At 28.0% G+C, this 16,175-nt stretch overlaps 1 protein-coding gene across 1 annotated transcript in view; it reads left to right on the top strand.

The window, feature by feature from the left end:
- LOC142333037 (uncharacterized) overlaps nucleotides 1-10,938 on the top strand; it is a 179,762-nt gene extending 168,824 nt beyond the window's left edge. The window contains exons 18-20 of the mRNA XM_075379825.1: nucleotides 1,744-2,021; nucleotides 6,793-6,938; nucleotides 10,633-10,938. Coding sequence (XP_075235940.1) covers nucleotides 1,744-2,021; nucleotides 6,793-6,938; nucleotides 10,633-10,824 — 616 coding nt within the window. The 3' untranslated portion in view covers nucleotides 10,825-10,938. The remainder of the gene's footprint in view (nucleotides 1-1,743; nucleotides 2,022-6,792; nucleotides 6,939-10,632) is intronic.
- The last annotated feature ends 5,237 nt before the right edge of the window (nucleotides 10,939-16,175 follow it).

Genomic DNA, 16,175 nt, shown 5'->3' with positions numbered 1-16,175 from the left:
GTATAATAACAAATAACCTAAAAATATAAAATTATTATTTTTTTTATAAAATATTAAATTTGTTATTCCCTTCTTTCAACTCAAAATATTTTGAGTCGCTTTACCCATAAAACTACTTAATAGCCTTGCAGTGCATTTAATTATTTTATTATAAAACTTATCAAAACCAACTTGCTGAAAAGAAAAACAGATTTGGAATGTAGTTTTATATATGTTTACTTTAAAACAGTAGTAGCTAGAATTTATTGCATAAACTCGTCCTAAAATCTTTGTTCAGGCCTTAAAAGTTTTTAATAAGTTCACCTTTTATCTAAGATTAAATTAGAGTTGTTATAATTGACTGCATAATAAAATTTAAAATAGCAAGCCTATTATTAAAACTAAAATAGGCCTATCACTTTTAAGTTTTTATCAAAATAAACTTAGCTATCTTCGTCTTCACCCGCATCATGAGAAGTTGTAGGTTAAGTACTCAAAGAATCATAAAATTGTTGTTTGTTACTTGGAATATATTGAACTATTTTCATAAAGTTAATCATTTTTGCTTTTTTAATAGACTCTTTATCTACATAGGCCTGTTTATTTGGTAAGTTTAAGTTTCTGATTACATGGCTTCACAAGTCAGAAGGAATGCTTTAAAAAACCGCCAATAGTTTGCAAAGCAACTATATAATCAGGTTGCTTGCAAGTCATTTCAAATTGCTTGTACTTTGAAATAGGAAATATTTGATGGTCTGATTGTTGGGTTGGCAGTCAGAGCTGCCAATGTGATCTGTTAGAACAAAATAACTCCTGGATTTGTTCTTTTCTTCAAACTCACAATTATTTGTTGTGAGTTGTATTGCCATACCAGAGCCCAACACTAGTTCCCTTTTTTCACCCAAAACACATGTCTATATAAGTAGAATACAAATTCAACTTAACCTTGAAAGTGAAATAAATAATATTTGTTCCCTTCTTCCAACTACCGGTTCAGTTGAACAGTTTTATATTTTCATCAATATCTTATTAGATAGTATATTATCCTCAAAGATCCTTAGGGTTAAAATTGCAATAGTGATTTTACTCCAACTTATAAAAAAAAGTATGCAAATTTTTTTTTTACCATTATATATTTATTGTTCTTTTACTTCTGATGCATTTAATTATTATTCTTTGATAATTATTATCAAAGTTAACCAAAATATACATTTTAGAAACAATTGTTTTCTGGAATTTATCTTTTTTCTGATTAATAATTACAATATAAATAGAAAATAAATGTAAGATTTATGTTTCATTAATATCATTATGAAATATAATAAACACGTTAAAATAATAAAATGTTATACACTCTCACTTTTAAATTAATGTAACTTGTTACTCCAGAGGCCTTTTAGAACTAAATCAGTGTCTTATTCAGAATTTTCAAGTTTTTTATCATTCTTAATGGTATCTTTCATAAAATGATTAGGAAACCTGTTAAATATTTATTCAAATAATAATATTTATGTAATTCTGAACAAAACACACAACATAGATTTAATTTTTTCCCATTATATTTTTAGACTGTTTAAAACAGATGCCATCAATAAAATCGCTATTAGAGTCTTCACTGAAACAAACTTCAATGAAACTCCACTGAAGAATTTGATTACCTATGTAATTTATTGATTAATGATTATATTGAATAAAATAAATACTATAATTTTTTTTTTTAATTATTAAAATTAATATGCTTGTTTATTCTGTTTGTTAATGCAGGGATAAAACTTTATCAGCTGAAGGTTGGGTTGTCTTTGGAGGTGGATCAATATTCGAGACTGAAAAACCAGAAACTCAAACAAAAGATGTATTAGAAATGATACCACATCCACAAGCTAAATATAATAGATTCCATTATGATAATGACATTGTTCTTGTCGGTCTTAAGGAACCCTTAACATTTACACAATATGTTGGTGCTATATGTTTACCAGAAAAAGAGATTGAACCACGGCAAATATGTGTTACAGCAGGATGGGGTTACACCTCACCAGGAGGTAAATATTGTTTTTTTTTTAAATAATCTTTATTTGTTATTTCCATTAATTTAATATTTTATCAGGCAGAATGGTTTGTTTTATTGTGATTTAGAGAATTTTGGTTCTTTAAGAACAGACATACAAAGGACAGGAACCTTGTTTTGAGATGGAGTATGACATGGAAATATTTTTATCTTATACGAATATTGCTTATATTCAAAACATAATGAAACATAAATCAAAGTAATGAAATTAATTTAAAACAATAGATCTGCTTTGGTATTTCTATCATACAGGCAGGAGTAACTTATTATCATCTAGTGTTTACATTAAAAGTGAAGACTGCCTGTAATAATTTAATGCTCAGACTATAGTTGCACCCAAAAATATTTTCTTATTTTCAATAGAAAGAGTAACATTTTTTATACTTTATTCACTAAAGCTGAATGGAAATTGATTGAAAAATATAACTACAAATATTAATTGAAAAAGGGATTTTTACATTTTTTGTGAACAAAATAATTTTTTTTTTTGTCTTCAGTCATTTGGCTGGTTTGATGCAGCTCTCTATGATTTCCTATCTAGTGCTAGTTGTTTCATTTCAGTGCACCCCCCCTACATCCTGCATCCCTAACAAATTTGTTTTACAAATTCCAAACAATGCCTGCCTGCACAGTTTTTTCCTTCTACCTGTCCCTCCAATATTAAAGCAACTATTCCAGGATACCTTAATATGTGGCCTATAAATCTGTCTCTTCTTTTAACTATATTTTTCCAAATGCTTCTATCTTCATCGATCTACTGCAACACCTCTTCATCTGTCACTTTATCTACCCATCTGATTTTTAATGTTCTCCTATAGCACCACATTTCAAAAGCTTCTAATCTTTCTTTTCAGGTACTCCGATTGACCAAGTTTCACTTCCATATAAAGCTACGCTCCAAACATATACTTTCAAAAATCTTTTCCTGACATTTAAATTAATTTTTGATGTAAACAAATTATATTTCTGACTGAAGGCTCATTTCGCCTATGCTATACAGCATTTTATATCGCTCCTGCTTCATCCATCTTCAGTAATTCTACTTCCCAAATAACAAAATTCTTCTACCTCCATAATTTTTTCTCTTCCTATTTTTGCATTCAGTGGTCCATCTTCGTTATTTCTACTACATTTCATTACTTTTGTTTTGTTCTTGTTTATTTTCATGAGGTAGTTCTTGCGTAGGACTTCATCCATGCTGTTCATTGTTTCTTCTAAATCTTTTTTAATCTCGGCTAGAATTACTATATCATCAGCAAATCGTAGCATCTTTATCTTTCACCTTGTACTGTTACTCCAGATCTAAATTGTTCTTTAACATCATTAACTGCTAGTTCTATATAAAGATTAAAAAGTAACAGTGATAGGGAACATCCTTGTTGGACTGCCTTTCTTATTACGGCTTCTTTCTTATGTTCTTCAATTATTACTGTTGCTGTTTGGTTCCTGTAAATGTTAGCAATTGGTTCTTCTATCTCTGTATTTGAATCCTAATTTTTTTAAAATGCTGAACATTTTATTCCAGCCTACGTTATTGAATGCCTTTTCTAGGTCTATAAATCCCAAGTATGTCGGTTTGTTTTTCTTTAATCTTCTCCTATTATTAATATGAGCACTAAAATTGCTTTCCTTGTCCCTATACTTTTCCTGAAACCAAATTGGTATTCTCCTAACTCTTCCTCCTCTCTCCTCTCAATTCTTCTGCACAGAATTCTAGTTAAGATTTTTGATCGATGACTAGTTAAGCTAATTGTTCTGTATTCTTTACATTTATCTGCTCCTGCTTTCTTTGGTATCATGACTATAACACTATTTATGAAGTCTGACAGAAATTCCCCTTTTTCGTAAATATTACACACCAGTTTGTACAATCTTTCAATCGCTTCCTCACCTGCACTACCCAGTAATTCTACTGCAGGAGCCTTTCTGCCATTTACAGCTTTCAGTGCTTTAAAATTACAGTCATTAAAAAAATAATTCATTGAAAAAAAAATTGTATTTATTAGAATTAAGAGAACATTACACAATTATCCTAAAAACAAATAAAAAAGCTAAAAAAATTTTTAGCTCATTTTGTTGATATTTAGATAGACCTTAATTTTGGCGAATTGTAATAACCAGTGCCATTTCCTTAACTTAAACAAACTAAATTATCTTAAATAAACTTAATTAAAATAAATCCTTGACTCTTAACTTAATTATGTGTAGTTAATTTATCATTAATTCATTCAAATTGATTCACAACTGTTTTGCAATTAGTTTTTTTTAATTTTTTTTTTTTTTTTTTTTTTTTTTTTTTTTTTTTTTTTTTTTTAGTTTTAATTTCTATTAAATGCTATTACCTCATTTTTGCAATTTTAAATGTAATATCTTAATGAAAAAAGAATTTACAACAAAAATATGTAAATGCCTCTAGCACATTGATGTGTGTAAAATAAAATATGTTTTAATTAAGTTTATTGGAAGTAATTAATCTTGTTACATATGTTCTCTTGTCCCAGACTTTTTGGAAAAAATAAATGGTCAAACACAACTCATAAGTTTCAAAAACTCAATGTTTCATATATCTTACATTTCAAAGAAATATTTGAAAATTAAACATCTTTTTACTGCAATTAAAATACATTTGAATGTAAAATACATCTTTATTCATTTTTTTCTCGTTTACTATTGTATTTATTGTTATTATTATCATCTTTTATGACCCCATAATCAATTTAGTCAGTCCATTATCAAAGTCTCTTCGATGGGACTGTTTTTGCCTTGTGGTCCTCCCAGTACTCTTTCATATGTTCCGATCTTTGTGCCCTTTCTAGTGTTGCAACTTACACAGCAGAAACACTCTTCCACCTGAAAGTACAATCAAATCGTAAGAAGAATTGGAATAACCTGCATCAATAACAAGTACCGTAAAGATGGGCAAAAACACAACATGGACATTTTCAACACTAGAAAGGGCACAACACTAGAAATGTCCATGTTGTGAGTTTTTTCTTTCGAGTGTGAAGCGAGTGTTTTTGTTCTTCATTTTATCTTACCTGTTGTGTTTTCTGGTGTAGAACAACTTCCTTTAGATCCTCTCTTATTTCTCTGATTCATCTGCATCCCATCTTGGTGTTTTTCAAGTTGAGATTGTACTATACTAGCTGTTTCAGAAATCTTGGATCTTGCATCCTCATGATATGTCTAAAGAATCCTGTCTCCTCTTCCATGTGGTATCAGTGATAGTTTCCAACTTTCTGAAAACGACTTTGTCAGGCACAATTCACCACTGCCCATCTTTACGGTACTTGTTATTGATGCAGGTTATTCCAATTCCTCTTACGATTTGATTGTACTTTCAGGTGGAAGAGTGTTTCTGCTGTGTAAGTTGCTTCTGGTTTTATAACTGTGTTGTATTGTCTTATTTTTGCATTTATCGATAGGCATTTTTTATTGTAAGTGTACCAGATTAATTTTTGAGCTTTGATAGTTTATTTCTTCTTATTTGGATTGAGGTTTTTTTGTTTAGATTATTTGTTATTATTTCTCCGAGGTATTTAAATTTGTTTACTATTTTGATTTTGTTACCATTTATGCTTATTTCTTTTAATTGTGTTGGGATATTATTTCTGTCTTTTCGAATGATATTTTGAGGCCAATTTTATTTGCAATGTTTTGAAGTTCTAATATCTGTGATTTAGCTTCATCTATGTCATTTTCTAGCAGTGCCAAGTCGTCGGTGAACTAAGACAGTTTGTTTCGACCTTTCTGTCTACTTTTACTTTTGGAAGGCATTTTATTAGTAAGATATCAAACTTTACTAATAAGACCAAAAAGAAAATTAAATTTATGTTTTTAGATATCAAATAGAGTACAATTTTAAACTAGCCATTCAAAAAATTATTCTTAGATAGATTGAACTATCTAATTTTAAGAATGGATAATACCATTTACTGTTTGTTTTTCTCAGTGCCCAGTTAAGTATAACATTTTTAATCATGTAGATAATAATCCTAGTAATGATTATGTTAATACTTTTGTTGCTTGATGTATGAAATTTTTGGGTGTCTTGTTGACAGTAAATTATCATGGTACATAAATAATAATTTCTCATTTGTTTATTTAATTTAGATAAATTTATTTAAATTCTTAGATAGGTTTCACCTGCAACAAGATCAAACATTATTAATTAATTTTAAAGTTTATTTATAAAATATTATGCTTGTCATTATTGTTATTATATATATTTATTAAACCTTTACATATGTCCATCTGAAATATAATAAATTGTATTTTGAGACTGTATCAAAAAGTCATCCTGTCTTTACTGCCCATAATGGCCATATTTTTTAGCATTATCTTCATACGTTTACTTTATTATTATATCGTGTGTTTATTAATACTAATATGGATTTTATCCATTTCTAATTCTTTTATTTTATAATTGAGTATTATATATCACTTATTTGGTTAAGTTTTTATCATGATTTTCCATTATAAATCATGCAAATTGGTACATTTTCATCATCCATGTATTATACAATTCCTGATATGATCTTTATAACATATTGTTATATACTGATCAGAATAAAATATTGTTTATTTCATTTATTTATTTTGATAATAAATAATGAACTTAAAAAATTATTTGTACAGCTCATTACAGTTTTTATCAGTAAGTATTGTTTCTTAGTAATTGTTTATATTAAACAACATTTTAAATTAATTAATAAACTACATATATTACTTTTGTTCACTTCCAGAAATAAATTTTAAACAGTACCTTCATTACTTACCAGTGCCAAAAATATCATTAGATGAATGTAACTCATCAAAACATTATTCAGGATTTATAACTGATGATGAAATTTGTGCAGGATACACTGATTCTAGTAAAACACCTTGTTATGTAAGTATAATTGAAATCATAAGTCATTATTTCATTATGTTTTTAAAAATATTTCAGCATTAAACTAAAGACTATTTGATTGTTCATAAACTTTTTTTAACTTTCCATTACTTCAACTCTCCACTACTAAAGATGCAAGTGGGCAGTAAAAAAGTAGTCTGCTGATTTTAAATATGGTCATTTGTCCCATTCAAGATGATAAACGCAATGATGAACGCCCATGATACCCAAAAACTGTTACAGTCAATGAAATCACACAAAAATCCATAATGCTGAATTAAATGATAGTTGTTATAAGATACACAAGTTTGTTGACATTGCAAAAATCTTAATGGCCACTACCATTTAACATGATGTTTTGGGTATGAAAAAGTTTCCAGCTACATAAGTGCCATTTTTGTTAACAGTTGACTGAGAATGCATTCAACTGAACATTCTCAGGGTGTTTAGTCATATTAAAATGCGATTCTGCTGAGTTTCTTCAACATTTTATAACAGTAGATGAAACATGTCATCACCATTATGTGCCAGAAACAACATTCCAAAAAGTCAGTTGGAGCAGATAAAAGGGATTTTGGATAAGATTCACTTCAAATGATGTCAATGCTGAGAAAACTGATTATTTTCTAGCATTGGAAAAATTGCATTATACTGAGGCTATTAAAAAGCTGCAAAGTTTTTGGTCTAAATGTATCAAACTGCAACATATAATTGGATTAGATTAGAAATAATGCATTTAATTTAAATTATTCAATTTATATTCAAATTATGGAAACAAAAACAATAGCTTCATTATCTGCTACAAATCAATTTTGAGATTTTTTTAAGAAGTTTCTTCTTCTCAACAGAAAATGTTCTGTGAGAAGGAGGAACAAAACTGTTCTCAGTAACAAATATATGAGTTTTGGTTTTAAAAAAACTACCAGACTGATTAATCTACAGACAAACAGCGCATACATGAAGGTCAAACAGCACATGTCTGAGTCACGTGACATCCTCTCTCGCCATTCCTGCTGCCTAGTTGACTACGGATGCCTTAGTCGTGCCACGGCCTTTGTTCGTATCGGACATTGCATTTGCAGCCCATCAGAAAAATGTTAAGTGTTTTAAAAAAGCAATGCGTTAATGTGAAATTTCTTGTGAAACTCAGAAAATCCACCACAGAAACTCATTCTTTAAAGAAGTATACAGGGATAAATGTTTATCATGCACTCAGATTTTTGAGTAGTTTAAACAGTTCAAAGAGGGACGAGAAGAGATTGAAGATGATCCACATCCAGGTCAACAATATGTTTTGACATCCGTAGGATTGTGCACATTAATTGGGTACCTGAAGGTCAAACTGTGAATCAGCAATACTACCTTGAGGTCCTAACTACTCTCCGTGAACAAGCAAAAAGAAAGCAATCTAAATTGTGGAAAAATAAGTCATGAATTCTTCATCAGGACAATGCCCCATACTGCATTGTCTGTCAAAATAGTTTTGGCCAAGCTTGGGATCCCTTTGTTGGAACATCCACCCTATTCACCAGACCTTGCCCCATATGGATTTTTTCTGTTTTCCAAGGTGAATTCAGCACTGAAAGGAACAAGATTTGAGACAGTTAAAACTGTGAAAAACAAAGCGACGGGGAGACCATGAACCTGCTTTCTGAAAATGGCTTCCAACGTTGCTTTGACCAATGGAAAATTCGCATGGAGAGGGGAAGGTATCGTGGATGGAAGTATATTGAAGGGGATAATGTTAAAACTGTACGTTTTTATAGCATTAATCCTTTTTTTTTAACTACACCTCGTAAAAAGTAAAAAAATTGATAAGTAAAGTAAAATAAAGTGATTTTTTTCATATGTAACTTATATAAGGTAACATAGCCCAAGAGAGATCATCAACCTAAGTTATACTTGTTTTTAAACTTTACATGTTAGCAGATGTAACAAAATTCTATTTAACATATGGTAGATTTTCAAAAGAAGTAGTTCAATAAATTTAGATTAGATTGGAAAAATATGCCCACCTCTACGATAAGAGTTACTAACACCTCCACGATGGAGGTTGGCTCATATAAATACACCTGATAAACTAAATCTCTCTGTTGCTTTTAATGATTTTGAGACATAATATTTTAAATATCATAAACAACCAGCACAGGAGTAAAGATTGGTGAAATTATGTTTAACACTCATTGTTAAATTAGATAAAAGAAATAAGTTATATAAAAATAGATTTTATTTGTTGTCTTCATAACAGAATGGTGGGCTTTTGAACATGAATTAAATGAAAACAAAAATACTTTATTTATAAAATAAATGTTGTTTATTTATAAAATTTATCTCAGCAGTTTTTTACGTAACTAATAAATTTCAATATGTGCACCATTAGTCGCTTGGCAAATGTCCAATCGATACTGTTTCTGCCCAAACCCAAATTAACATATCTTCTGTTATGGTTACAATTGCTTCATTAATCCATTCCTTTAAGTGACATAGGTCGTGTATTTTTTGCAAATATAATCAATATTTTTTATACACCCCCACAAGAAAAAATTGCAAGGTATCAGGATTGGACTCCTTGAAGTATAGGTCCTTGACGACCTATCCATCAGTGTCCAAATTTTCCTTTCAAAGCCTGATTGTTGAATGTATTAAAGTGCAGGAGTTAGCCATCTTGTTGGAAATGAATTAGTTGTATGTTTTCGAGTTAATCCAGTTGAGGAAAGCAGTAGTTGTTTAACATATTGAGATAAACATTACCATTAATAATCTTTTCAGTTGAGAAAAAAGGCCTGATATAAGATTTTTCAACACCCCACATCAAACATTAACTTTAGGCATGTCATGTCATTTCTCAAAAATTAAGTGTGGGTTTTCAGATCCCCATATTCATTGTGCCTTTTAACACACCTTTAATATGAAATGTAGCTTTATCCGTAAATATATATCATCTAAAAATGATTCGTTCTCATTAATTTTGTGGAAAATTTCAACAGCAAAATTGAAAGTTTTTCTCCATCAGGTTCCAATTTCTGCAGTAGCTGGATTTTATATGCATATAATTTCATTCTTTTGTGTAAAACTTTGTAAGTTGTTGTTTTTGGAATATGTTAACTCAAGGTTTCGACAACGGATGTCAACTTCTGATTGCAGATTGTCTAATTTGTTCAACAGTTTCATCCAATACTCGTGGTCTGCCGGTTGATTTTTCCTTGAGAACAGTTCCAGTTTCTTCAAAGTGTTTGAACCAATATTGTATATTATTTTCATGTGTTTTCCATATTCATGTTAAAACGCATGTTGAGCTAAAATTTTGGACTTTAATTCAACCTGTCACAGTAAGGATATTTTGAGAAGTTATGTTGGTAGCCCTGATAGCCTCCAACCTAAATGTTTTTGTAACAGTAGTTCAAACCACCACACCAATCTTTGTATTGTTGCTGAGGTGTGTTTAGCTTGTTACTATGTTCACTGTTTAAAAAAAGCAAACTAAACACACCTCAGCAACAATACAAAGATTGGTGTGGTGGTTTGAACTACTGTTACAAAAACATTTAGGTTGGAGGCTATCAGGGCTACCAACATAACTTCTCAAAATATCCTTACTGCTTTGATCTGAATTACAGAAACCCCACCATTCTTTTATAAAGACCTGTACATAAACACAATGTTCATGGTGATTTAAATACTTCTCTTTGTTTAGAATGATGAAGGAGCACCATTAATGTGTGTTACTGAAGGTGGCATATGGGAACTTCAAGGAATTCTTAGTTACCATAGTAACTGTGGCAGAGGTTACCATCCATCGATATTTAGTTCCATATCAGCAGCCCGAAAGTGGATCGAAAAAACAGTTAACAGTCATTTCATCCGAAAATCTACATTTAATGTTTAAATGTAATAATTATAATATTATAACTGTAATTTAAATAAATATATATATATATATTATTATGTATGTAATGGAATTGAAGTAAAATATTTTTTATACCTTTAGGTTGCATATACATATAAAATCATATAATGTTAATTGTACCAATAATAATTATGGTTAATATACATATTAACCATAATTATTATTGGTACGATGCTATGTATATATTACGTATATAGATGTAATTATTTTTTTAGATTAGTACCAGTAATATTTTAATTATATTGTTAATTATTGTAAAAATTTTCAAAAACTTACCAAGGAAATACCTTCCCTTATCTTTAGTAATATTATAATTACAACTTAAATACTATCATTGTTACATTTTTTAATTGAAAAGTTTGATCAATAAACTAGTCAGATTTAATTTATATTTTTGATTTTATAATAAAACAAGTTTATATTTGTTTAATTGTTTGATTTATATATCAGATAAAATGTAGGACACGATGAAAAACTGACAATCAACAAACATAAATTGTTGTTTCCTAATAAATTTCAATGTTTTTAGTCTGCCCAAAAACTATACATGATGTATACAGAAGGCTAATTGTTAAGATTTCTTACTGTTGCACCAACTCTTGTTAATACAGAAACTCTGACAAACTTATAAAGTTTGCTTGGCGTGTGTTCTACCATGCATATTCCTTCAACTAATATAATGTATTAATTCTATATATTCACAATATATTTTCATAGAATTTATTAAAAAAAAATGGAGCAAATATCATTTATGCAACTTTGTCTTCCTAAAATTTTAAGTAACCACAGAAGAACATATAGTAATAAGAACATAAGTCATTAATTATTATTATAGTAATAAATAATAATAATATAATTAACTAATAATTAATTTATTATATCATAGTAATATAATTAACTGATAATTCATTTATTACTGATAAATTTCCAAAATTAGATTAAAATGATATGTAAGAATTTATTCTTGTGTCCATAAATAAATATATTTGTTATTGTGCTAAATTAACATGTTGAGTGCCACTTGATCTGAGAAAATTTTTCTGAAAACCCAACTTTTAATTTTTTAGTAGTACTAATAATAATTTGGATAAAACGAGGGATTTTACTAATATTTTTACGCTAATATTGCTTATAAAGCCATATAACAACTCTTAGCACCATTGGCCACCTGAATGAATGCATATTCTGTACAGCCACATGTACAATTTGGCGCTAACTGTATTTAATGCTTTCATAGTAACATATGTTTTTAATCCAGTATTTATGTTTTTTATACTTAATAAACTGTCTATATATAATTCCTTTTTAGGATAGTACAAATTAGACATTTTTTCATTAAAAAAAATCAATTGAAAGTTGTATCTTATGTATACGATTACCTTGCTGCTTGTTCTTTATTTTTTATTCTGTTCAATTTAATGTTCCCCTTGTGTAAAATAAGTCCTAGAAGCACGCAAAATTTGTCTTTTGTTTCAGATTTCCATGATAATAAGATTTAGGGTGATGAAGACCCGGGAATATGAAGACCAGGATTTTCAACAAAATCAATTATTTTATTCTGGTGGGCCAGTCACCCACATGACATCACTTGTCATTTTCGTATTTGTCGTATGTGAAGTAGTTTTTGGTACAAGTATATTTGTATTGATGTCATTTTCTTATCTGAATACCATCATCATTGATGGTAATACCGTCATCATTCAAATCACTTTCACTATCTGATTTGACATCGCTGTCATCTAAATTATCATATTTAGAGTCACTTTCGGAACTAAATTCACTGTTACTACTCTGATTTTTCAAAATATGTTTTAGTTCTTCTGCGGATAATTTCTTTTAAACATTATATTGTTGTCTCTTTGACTGATGCAGACCCGGAAATACCTTGGGATCACAAACAATTTTATAACACTAAGTATTCAACTAACATGCCATATAAAGGTTAACAGCTAAACTGAAAGGCCAGCATAAGAGGAATGCGTTCCATGTGACTTATGCATAGGTTGCCAATTGTTGCTGACGGCCCCTGATGTAACTGCCTAGGCAGTTATGTCACTATTACTTAGGCACTATTACTGGCTAGTGTCGCTAACTGGCAGCCATGGCACTCAACGTGTTAAACCTAACTAATACCTAACTGCTTCAGCAAAAAATAAACATTAAACAATTTATTGTTAATCTACATAACTCTTTATAACCAATGTGTTCAATAACATATTTAACAGAATGATGAATAACTTTTAAATATAAAGAGAAAATATATAACTTTTAATAAATAGAGAAAATATGTATAATTAATAAGAGTTAGACTCCACTGTATAATTTACCAAACATAAATCTATTTATTAAAGATATCTTTACGATTCTGTTAATTATGAAGCATATTTTTATTTTTTATACACGTAACACTACATTATACATTTTATTGTACTTTTCATCAACTGCAATACAGTAAGCAGAGTTCAACAATTATTAATTTATTCCATTTCTTTTCAATAAACAATTCTTATATGTGCTGATACAATTTTTATTTCCTTTTCATTTCACAAAATGTCTTATTAACATGATAATTTGTCTCAGACTATTACAAATGTTGCCATGTAAACTGCTGATTAACTTATGATATTATTAACTTATAAAGTTGTACTGAAAATAAATTACAATAAGATATTATATATAAAATAAGGCCACTTATGACTGATTAGCTGGACGAAGTTTTCTTGGAAACAAATAAAACTCATAAAATATTCTTTAGTAATTAAACATCTTAATATTGTGAGGTTTAAATTTATTTTTGCTAATCAAAGTAAATAATGATACTAATAAGATGAAAATAGTTCATAAAATAAATGAAAATGTAAATGTTATATATATTTTAAAATGAAAAAGTATTATTCACTTGTTTCATAGAAATACAAAGAAATCATCTAAAAAATATGTTATACCAACATTTCATGTAGAAAATAGTTTCTTGATTTTCTTGTCAATTAAATTAAAATTTATCTATGTTACGGCAAGTGAAAATATTGGTAGATAGTTTTAAATTTAAATTATTAATAATTTTTTTTATATATAAATTAAGTTATTGAAAACTTATGATTAAAATGGAAACATAGCTGATCTGCCTTGAATCTGTGAAATTTATTGTTATAAGATATAATTTTGTATAAAACATTTTAATAAAATTTTTTAATTCATCTAACTTTTCTGTGATATTGTTCAATTTTTATAAAATAACCAAATAAATAAAAGTTATTTACTTTAAACATGATCAAATTAAAATTTTTCATAAATTCTATTCAAATTATTAATTGACTAGTTTCTTGAAGTATAAATAATTTTTTTTAAGGAATAAAGAATGTTCGGTGCCATCTATGTGTTTTATAGTGTAATGGTTTTAATATTGTAAATTATATTGTTGATTACGTAGTTTAGTGTTTTGTCAATAGATGGCACAGGGATTCATACTGTTTCAGACAATAAAATAGTTAATTATTGAAGTAATAGAATTGCTATTAATAATTACAGTTTTAAATTTTATATTGAATTAATTTTTTAATTTGGTGAACATTTTAGGTTATTTTCATATAAATGGAGATTAGATGTATTCTACATGAACAATTATTAATCTATTTTATATTTTTGTATTTTAAAAAGCGTAGTAAGATTCTAAATAGTATATAAGTGTAAATAATTTGTTTAGTGATTTAATTCTATATGTAATAATTGTTAGACTATTTCTTTTAGTTATTATAGCATTTTAATTATTTCCATAAGTGTGCCAATATAAATGTTAAATTAATTTAACATTTGTTAATTTTATTAACTAATTGTTTATAATGTCAATAAAATTATTAAATAATTATTAATTTCATTCCTATATATATTTATATATATATTTTAATTCTTAACAATAAAATACTTATTTATATTAAATATCATTTAGTAGTAATGTTAATTAATAATTTTATAAGTAATAAAACAATTGTTTTTCTTCTATTTAGCTCCTAAATCTGGCATTTTTTTTTTTTTGCTTAACCTCTGGATACATCATTAGGTACTGGTTCAGAGGATGAGATGAGTGATTTGTAGTGTGTGTGAAAATGCCATGCCTGACCAGGATTCGAACCCGGAACCTCTGGATGAAAGGCCGAGACGCTACCACTCGCACCATGGAGGCCGGCTCCTGAATCATGACTTAATCAATAAACAAACACAACTACGCTCTTTTCTACAAATTTCTTTTATGGACATTTTTTCATTTTCTTTTTTTTTACATGGTTGATCATTTTTAAACTCTGTCACCACCACTTTTAATTTCTAGAAATTTTCTTTCTGATTCTTGATTTTATAGCCTGTTTACTCCAATGAAAACTCCCATCCATTTTTTTTTCTATTCTGGTAGATTTTCTTGTTATTCCTTCTTTTACTTTAATGTTGTAGCTGCCATGAGATGCCAGTAGTTAATTTTATCCATTTAATTAGAGGAATCTTTATTTTAATGCTAAAATTTGTGATATTTTTAAATAATCAATAAAGGCAGTTCTGCAAAAAAAATATTTTTCATCTATAGTTTCATATGTTGTTTGCTTGTAGTTTGATTTTCTTCAGTTTAAATCTCTTGGGTGTATGTAGAAATTTCAATTTTATTTTTTAGCATTATGATGTACAATGAAGCATTACTTATATTGGGTACAACTTCAAAAAGTTTTTTTTAATCCAGTGCTGTTGACAACTTTGTTACCACAGCAGTTATAAGAGACTATTGCCACTATGTTACTGTTTACTGGGAAGTTAGTAGTTTTTTCTACTATTTTTTAACTTTAAAAATTATTTTTTTAAATAATCAAATAAAAAAAACGTTCACTAAATAAGTACATTAAAATATGCATATTTTAACTTCGCAAATAATGTTCCATGAATGAAAAAATCATAAAAAGTAAGTAGCAGTAGTTCTAAATCTAATTATATTTAACACAAGAAGGACTGAACTTTTATATAAGAAATTATAATGTGATATAATGCTCAATTTTAAAATTCTACCGTCCATCATCCTATATTTGTAAAGCTTAGAATTAATAAATATATGAATATTTTTTTTTTAAAAAAGGCAAAAAAGAATTACACTTGTGTTACTATAAAGATATTTTTATATTAATATACATTGAAAATTTTAGAAACTGAAAATTAACACTGCTTTTTTTAAAAATGTCTAATGAAATATTAATTAGTTATTTAATTGAAATTATAACTGCAATTTAATTAGAATCAATTCATAATTGATTTAATTTATTTAATTAGTTTAAAATTATTTTAAAGTAAGTTATATG

Source organism: Lycorma delicatula, chromosome 12 (genome assembly GCF_047948215.1).
Source record: "Lycorma delicatula isolate Av1 chromosome 12, ASM4794821v1, whole genome shotgun sequence".
Lineage (NCBI taxonomy): Eukaryota > Metazoa > Arthropoda > Insecta > Hemiptera > Fulgoridae > Lycorma > Lycorma delicatula.
The sequence above is the reverse complement of the archived record's forward strand: the minus strand, read 5'-3'. Positions and strand labels throughout refer to the sequence as shown.